This window comes from Mauremys mutica, chromosome 13 (assembly GCF_020497125.1).
Source record: "Mauremys mutica isolate MM-2020 ecotype Southern chromosome 13, ASM2049712v1, whole genome shotgun sequence".
Classification (NCBI taxonomy): Eukaryota; Metazoa; Chordata; order Testudines; family Geoemydidae; genus Mauremys; species Mauremys mutica.
The window spans coordinates 42,376,837-42,385,944 of record NC_059084.1 but is presented as its reverse complement, the minus strand read 5'-3'; the positions used below and the strand labels follow the sequence as shown (position 1 = coordinate 42,385,944).

The window sequence follows — 9,108 nt, the reverse complement described above, 5'->3', positions numbered from 1 at the left end:
TCCAATAATTGTACAGTTTGAACCCAGTCACTGTATTGCAACTGTGTTTATTTCTGTTTCAAAGGGACACTTGTCAAATGGTAAAACTGAGTAAGCAGCAAAGCTGGCAGCCAAGAGCATGGGTATTAAACATACTAGCACCTTAGACAGAGAACAGTGAATTGAAGTCCCCAGCTAAAGCCTGTCTCTCTTATCCCTGCCCAAGGACATAGAGCATGTCAATGGGATTAGAACTGAGGGCTGGTCCACACTAAGAAGCGGGGTCGAACTAGGGTACGCAAATTCAGCTACGTGAATAGCGTAGCTGAATTCGAAGTACCCTAGTTCGAACTACTCACCCGTCCAGACGCCGCGGAATCGAAGTCTGCGGCTCCAAGGTCGACTCCGCCACCGCCTTTTGCAGTGGTGGAGTACCGGAGTTCGAACTATCGCTTCCGGAGTTCGAACTATCGGGTCCAGATTAGACGCGATAGTTCGAACTCCGAGAAGTCGAACTCACCGCGTCGACCCGGCTTGTAAGTGTAGACTAGCCCTGAGATATTCTGCTCTAGCGCCATATGCGCTGTACCACAGTGCTGCCCGCTAAAAAGAAATGTTGTAAATGGGGGCAGTGAACATAAATATAATAAGACACAGCTCATCCCCCACAGAACTTACAGTCCAAGAGGACAAGGCAGAGAATGGATGGAGGGGAAACAGAGGCACAGGGAGGAGAAGTGACTGGCCCAAGTTTAGAGAGCAGGTCACTGGCAGAGCCAAGAACAAATCTCAAGTATCCTGATGGCCACTGACCCGCACACCCAGAAAGTGACAGAGGCAAATGACACAGCAGAGAAGTAGCAGAGCGATGCTGCTAGCCCATCGGTACACAGAGATGGAAATGCAGTCAGGATTTGGTGTCATAAATCCATATGTTTGCAGGCAGCCGGCCATCTACGTGGTGTTGCAGTGAAATCGTTACAGGCGAGCTGTCATACACAATGCCAAGTCCATCTCGTATTTCCACGAAAAGAGGATATCCGAGGATATAGGGGATCCATCAGAGCATTTTATTAAACTACATCATGAGTCGGATCTTCAGATGGTGCAAACTGATGCAGCTTCATTGACTTTAAGGGAGCTGCACCAATTTACATTCATGTGATAAGTCAACATGCTTAGTTAATAGCAGTGACGAGTGCTGTGCATTGTTGACACTCACATCATATTGCTGCTGGAAATCAGGGCCACTCCCTCTGTCACTGTAATTCCCCCACTGTCTTTGTCCTTCCCTCCACAGCCATCACACATGAACAGAGAAAGAAAATGTCCAACCGAACCACCCTGACTGAGTTCCTTCTCCTCGGATTCTCTGATGTTCGGGAGCTGCAGATTTTGCACTTTGTGGTGTTCCTGCTGATTTACCTGGCAGCCCTGATGGGGAATCTATTCATCATTGCAGCCGTAGCCCTCAACCCCCATCTTCAAACCCCCATGTTCTTCTTCCTGGTGAATCTGTCCATCCTAGACTTCGGCTCCATCTCCGTTACCATCCCCAAATCCATGGCCAATTCCCTCATGAACACCAGGGTGATTTCTTATCCTGGATGTGTTGCCCAAGTCTTTCTCTTTCTCCTCTTCGCTGCAACTGATCTTTCCTTACTCACCATCATGGCATACGACCGATATGTCGCCATCTGCCAACCACTGCACTATGAGAGAGTGATGAACAGGAGAGCTTGTGTCCAAATGGCAGCCAGTGCCTGGATTACTAGTATTGTAAACTCTGCCCTCCACACTGGCAAAACCTTCAGGTTACCCTTTTGCCAGTCCAATGTCATCAACCAGTTCTTCTGTGAAATCCCCCAACTACTCAAGATCACCTGCTCTGACTCATACCTCAGTGAAATTGGGGCTATTGCCTTTAGTGCATTTTTAGGTTTAAACTGCTTTGTGTTTATAATTGGGTCTTATGTTCAGATTTTCAAAACTGTGCTGAGAATCCCCTGTGAGCAGGGCCGGCATAAAGCCTTCTCCACCTGCCTGCCTCACCTCACTGTGGTCTCTTTGTTGCTTTTCACTAGCATCTTTGCCTACCTGAAACCCACCTCCAGCTCAGCATCAGGTCTGGACCTTTTGGTGGGTGTTCTCTATTCCCTGGTGCCTCCAGTGATGAATCCCATCATCTACAGCATGAGGAACAAGGAGATCAAAGCTGCATTGAAGAAACTGATTGTGTGGAGGTTATTCACCAAGAGTTAAAATGTCCATCAGTGCAACTTGACTGTGATTTCATTCTGAGTTTCTTTGTAGATATAATCAACTGATGACAAAATTGTCTCTTTGTGAACATAGGGTGCAATCTGTTGATGAAATCATGAAATCTGGGCTAGCTTAACTGAAGTCAAATGAGTTAGTAGAAGATTTCCCCAGTGTGCATAAGATCAGAATCTATCTACATATGCACCTATCTATCTGTCATACGGATTTATAGGGCTACTGTCACCTATAAGATGGGGTATGAGAGGTTTGGTTTGTGTGTTTGCTTGTTTCTTTTTCATTTTGTTTGATATTGTTGATTCATTCTTTGTTCCTGGCGGCTTTTTGGGGGGAGAAAGGAGCTTTGGAGGATGGAGTATGTCTGACTAAATGGTGGTATCCATTTATTTTGTCATCTATTCAAGCTGTCAATGTCAGAATCACCTTGATGGGGTTTTCTGAGAGACTTGATGTTTTGCTTTCCCCATTGATGAAGAATTGAAAAAAAGTTTCTGCAGGTGTCTGTTCAAGTGATGATTTTAATGCTGATGGGATGTTATTGTGTCGTGTATCGTGTGTTAGGGCACCTAGAGCCTTATATGACTGTATGTATTATTGCTATTTATTTAAGTTTATTAAAATAAATAAATACTGTATTGTTCTTCCTATGGTGGAATGGTATCTGGAAGAGAAAGGTATTAAAATGTTTCCTAAAGACAAACTAAGTCTGAATAATAAGACCAAAATTTGAGTCCACCAAACTACTGCAGTGATCCATCTGGAAGTGCTCATATTTTCTCTTACATTGTGCTTTGTTCCTATTGTGGTAAATAAATGATACTTTGCCTGGTGAAGACGTTTAGTCACTCAACTTACTGCTGGTCACAGCTCCTGTGGGAAGAACTGCAGGCACCAAACACAGTTGGAGAAATCACGGTTGGGATCCAGTTTGAGAGATGGGGAATCACATGATTCCACCGTAAGACAGGGATAGGCACAAAGCATAGACCAGAGGGTTTGTAACAAGACACCAGAGCGGGGAGAAGAGGTGGAGCTAACCTTTTAATCATAACAATTGGGATATAGCCATTCATTTCAATGTGTAGCTTTGTATGGAGCCATTCGTCTGTCGTCCACACAAGTATCCAAATGTGTCTAGATCTCCAAAGCTCGTTGCTGGTATTATTATTAATTAATATTTATTAAACCATGTGTCGAAGAAAAACTCAGTTCTCGCTTTTTGTTTGGGTGCAGCAAAATCAAATTCTTTATTATTTCTCCAGTAATTACCATGGAGGGAGAGAGTGCCATAGGACACAGGGTCCTGGACAGGTCCCTCAACTGGTAAACAATTACATCAAGCCTTTATACCGTTGTTTCAGACAATTTCTAGCAATAATACAGACAGTAAAAAGCAACAAATACATTTTGTTTATACATAAGCTTTTCTACTATCTCACTAGAAAAACAAGACTGCAAGACTGCATATTGCAAGGTCGTAATAACTTTCACACAATTCACTCTGTCTTACATTATCTTGCTTCCTCATGTCACCAGGGTCACAGTTAACCTAACTCATGCTAACTAACATTAATTAAGATCTCTTCAAAACCTTGTTAATTATTTACTGGCTTCCACACTCCCCCCTTTTGTACTTCTAGTACAACAAACAATTTCAACTCTCAATTCGCATGAAACCATGGACTTCAGATTCTACAGCAAACATGTCAACCGTCATGGGACGTAATGACAATGCATGATTAGCATGAACATGAAAGGTATTGCTATTCTTACGTTATTTACAACAACAACAACAATAATATAATCCTAAATTAACTAACAACATTACAAACAATAACAATCCCATAGGAATAATATAATGGGGCTGTTGTACAATTGTGAACACAAAGCACAAAACATCATACCTAGTACATAAAGTAAACACTCTATAAGCTGTATGAAAGGCATTCCTTCCATCTTGATATATATTCTAAAGCATGGGAATTTGCCCTTGCAATTCAGAGATTCTTAGAACCTTTGGTAACAATGAAAGCAAATTTTAAAACCGATCAGGCACTATTCCAATCCAATCAAAATATACCTAAAATCTAAGAGCTACTTACAACATTTTATCTGCATTCTATCTGCATTCTATCTGCAGGCCAGTAAATGATATAATTGCCTGCAGCAGTGGTAAGATCAATATGTATATCTTGTCAGGTGTTATTCTAGGGGTACTGTCTATAAATCAGGTAGGTATACCAGGTGGTCTAATTTCCCAGATGTCTCGGTAAATAATTCAGTTCCACATGCATCCTCCCCATGGACCCAGCAGGATTCGGTATGTGGGAGCCCACACCCCCTAACTGGTCCATATGCTTGGAAGGAGCACTGTGAATGTCCACACTTCCATCCAGAAAGTGTCCAAGTATGTCTTCATGACCACAGATCAGATGGTACTCCTGACGTGTCTGTAAGGGCAGTGGGCCAAGTCTGGTCCAGATCCCACTGCAATGCCTTCCCAGCCTCAGTGATATTCAATACCATCTCTGTCAGTCTCCTTCTGGGTCATAGAACTAAGGGTGGAAATGACATGTAACTCACCAACTTCAGCCTGTACTTAAGATAGCTGAGCTTCAAAAATAAGACTAGCGGCCTTTTCTAGTTGCCCCAATTTCTTATCATGTTCTTGGCCTTTAAGAATAGTCCAAATGGCTACCACACTATTGGCTCCAGCCCACAGGGATCTGGTCAATTCCCTTCTTTGTCCAGAGGAAATAACCCATGCCTTTTGTTGTGCTAATCTAATGGCAGCCCCTTGTGAGCAATCTGGGTATGTAGAAAACTGGATAAGGGCAATGTCAGTTAAAATCCAATTAGGGAGGGCAATACATACTGAAGGATTTATCCAGAACACAGGGCGCAGCCTGTAGAATAAACCCCAAAATCCAATTAATACCACAGTCCCAAGCATGGGTCCCACAAATTTCTTCCTGCCAGAATGTAATTCTTTGTTTCTTCACCAGGGTCAGTTCTCAATGTCCTTTTCAGTCAGGAATTCCTGGACTTTGGCAATGTCAGTGGAGTGAGTGCTTCTTCTTCTTTCCCAAAACAATCAAGGTTTAGCATCCTACAGGGGAGAGGTTTCCAGCACATATCACCCTGTAATAGCTGTGCTTTTTCTAGAAAAGTCTAAAGGCACAGTTGGTCTGTCAGTGGACAAGGGAGCTTTTTTCCTGCTGTCCAGAAGCACAGTAGAACTAGAAGAAAGAATAGGCTAATCATCAATAGGAAAATTCTTCTGATGTGGAGGGGTCTTTTTGCAGTGAGAATCCTGGGTCCAAGCAGTCAGTCTGTGGCACTTCACAGCGGTGTCGGTAGTCAGCAGGACTTGGAAAGGGCCTTTCCAGCATGGAGCCAAGGCAGTCTTTCGCTGATGGATCTTTATGTAGACCCAGGCTCCTGGTTCCAACGAGTGGCAAGGTTGCACAGGATCCTTTGGTAGTGCTTCCATCACCTGTGTATAAAAAGACTTAACATATTTCATTAGTGCCTGACAATATTTAAGCATTATGTTATCCAGCAAATGAATGTCCATCTGCGCTGGGGTTAGTGGGGGTGCAGTTGGTAGTCAGCATTGGGTGTTCTGTCAAATTTCATGAGGGCTGAGTCCAGTCGTTCGATTGGGAATGGCTCTCATACACATCAGTGCCAAAGGAAGGGCATCTGGCCACTTTAAGTGTGTCTCAGCACAAATCTTGGCCAGTTCATTTTTGTTAAGTCCCGTTCCGGCGTTCCACTGTCCCAGCAGACTGTGGGTGGTGAGGGCAGTGAGTTGCACATAACTCCTTTACAATCTGTCCAGTAAAGTGAGTTCCACGACCACTGTTGATAGTCACAGGGATGCCAAAACGTGGTACAAAATCTGTAAGCAAAGACATCTACTGTCCTGCAGGGAAAAGCTTCAACCCAAGTGGTAAATACATCAACTAAAACTAATACATATTCATAACCACAACATTTAGACATTCAAATAAAATCAATCTGAATATTTACAAAAGGTCCCCAAGGAGGAGAGGGGGCTGGCCGCTGCACACCAATCCCGTGTAACTGCAGCAACCATTCCTCCCCCCCTTCCCTTGGTAGGCAGCCAAGCGGTGTCCTTGACTGGGGCCAGCGCATGTTAGCCATTCTCTGGTTGTTTTTTTTCCATTTAACCTACAAAGGAAACTTTTACTCTTCAATTATACACCTTTTTCATACCATGAACACATAAACAGTACTGTTATACAGTACAGAAGTATTATCATTCAATGTATGCCACATATACCCTTTCACTAAAATAACCTTATTACAGAACTTTGGAAGGACAAGCCAGGACAAGCACACCCACTTTGAGAAGTCCACTTAATATAACTTCTAGTCCAATAGCTATCCACCATCCCCAGCCCTCTGGCTAAAAGTCTAAGGTAGCCAGAAGGATCCCTTGTACAATATGGGGAGTGGGTTAACTTTTCATGTCCTCGCTTCCAAAGACTGTCAGTATGCAAATTTTAACAACAATTCTCAATTAAAAGATTTGGCCAATGTAGTTTCTTTCTCTTACTGAAGAAAATGTATTAGACTTTAGTTTATCACATTTTCAGATGTAACCAAACACTTTGTATTCTAAATTGAACAAAACAAGTATCTGCATCTCAATCCAACATTTCCGCTTGATATCAAATCAGACCATCTCATGAAAATATGAAACACAACAATTCTGGCCACGAAAAAAAACACAACAAGACAGAACATAGAGCACACAACATAATTTTTTACTGTGCCAGTAAATCAAGGTACATTGAATGCTGTGCAGCTGGCATTAGTTTTCTTTGATTATCTGAAAGACAAAAACAGAGGTCCACCCCGTCTGGGCAATTAAATACTTAAAATATACAAATACTCTTGTTGATTCTAGGCAAAACAGAGGAATTACCCCATATTTTCTCGTATGTGTTTCTTAGACAGCCTTGGTTTCAGCGGCCTTTACCTTATCAGTTAGGTAATTTGCAGTAACACAGATTATTTCTGGCTTGCTTTTTATTTCTTTTAACTCCTGCTTTTAAACACTGAAAGAAAACATCACCACTTATAGTGCCTGTAGAGCCTAATAAAATTCTCATTACATAGCACTGTATACAGTCTTCAACTGATTTAACAAAATTGGTCACAGCCAAATTATTACAATCTAATAAATTTATTTGCCTGAATTTATTTACAAACATTTCAAAGACACCAAAAAAACTGTTCTCTTAAAAATCACTTGCTTTTCCCTTCCAACAGCCACTTTTATCAACTCAAATCACCATTCCAAATATCCTCTTGAGTATTTGAAATCCTCATGCTTATATTCACTTACTCCTTCTTTCCACTACACCCTCAAAAGTTTCCAACCTGTTTTCCAAATCTCTTTGTCTGTTGCCTGTCCGCCTGGGCCCGATCCTTTTTTCCTCACTGAATCGTCCCGTCCATGGACACGAGCTTGTTCCACAACCAGTTCTTAGCTAGGAGGGTGGGCTTCACAACTAGCCCCCACCCTTCTGGTCTTGTCCCCAAAACATTTCTACTCACAAGACTACCTGAGTCCTCCCTAGTAAGGCTTGCCACCTGGGCAAAAATACATGGCCATTCACTTAACACATAATCCAAACCCCTTTGGGGGTCTACCCAGAGACCCACCCATTTGTCTGCTGACACTTAAACAGAAAAGAAAATTACACAAAAAGCAAAAAATTACAGTCTAAGCCAAATTTTTCTACTTCTATTATATTGTCCGCTACGGGGGGGGGAGGGGGGCGGGACTGTAAAAATCTCAGGACAACCTCAGAGCTTCATCGCACACATGGCTTCCACCCTGAGGAATTACGAACGAGAAGTTCAGTTCCGCTCACACACCTAACGCCCAAATGAATAGAGCAGAAAAACATCAGTAACCGGTTAAACAAAACAGAGCCAAAGCTAAATAGTGCACCAAAACCAAATAGTGTTTCCTTATTCTATTAGAGCTCACCTATAATCATGCTATTCTTAACACATAACACCAACAGTACCAAACAAAGCAAACATAAACTAACAAGGGTAAAACAGATAGATGGTGTAAATTCTGCAGTGCCCCCCATTCTTAATTGCTCACCAAACTGTGACAAATTCCTGTTACTAATTTATCCCTCATGTCAGGTGATCAGACTGACAGAGCATATAATCAAATTTTAAAGCTTCATTAAAATAATAAAACAACAATGGAGAGTATTGGGAATGCTCCCACCTCACACAGGAAAAACATGAATGCTCCAAGCCTTAAGCCACTTTAATACTCACACATGTCTCACTGGGAAGTTAAGCTTTGCAAATATAATTCCAATTCTGTAACTCCTGCTGTTGGTTTGCCTCAGTTTCTATTTTCCACAAGCAGCTGGGGCTGAAAGCAGTTTTTCTTTGCACTTAGCATAGTCCGCACTAATTCATGACCTTGAAGACAAAACAACTTCTCCTTTATCTCAGGGCTAAGCCGAATTTCAAATTAACCCGTTCCTAGACAAATTGCTCACACTGTGTCAGAGGTTTTTCTCTGTGATTAAAGCTCCACTGAGATATATGATCTTATCTAGATTGAAGGTACCTTCTAATGGGCATTGTTTAAATGAATTTTCACGCATGTACAGATTCCAATCATTTAAATACCTGCAGGTTTTAGGACCATAATGTACGTACATGTAATATGCTGGGGCACCCTTAGGGGGTAAGGTGGAATATTTATACTGTCCCTTACCCATTTTCCACTTACACACACAGAGAGGGTGTCCTGTCCGTGCTAGCGGCTCAAAAACC

At 42.2% G+C, this 9,108-nt stretch overlaps 1 protein-coding gene across 1 annotated transcript; it reads left to right on the top strand.

Moving 5' to 3' along the window:
- The first annotated feature begins 1,305 nt into the window (after positions 1-1,305).
- On the top strand, positions 1,306-2,241 carry LOC123347236 (olfactory receptor 14C36-like). Its single transcript, XM_044984629.1, has one exon. It carries the CDS (start codon positions 1,306-1,308, stop codon positions 2,239-2,241), a length of 936 nt encoding a protein of 311 aa, XP_044840564.1.
- Positions 2,242-9,108: the final 6,867 nt, after the last annotated feature.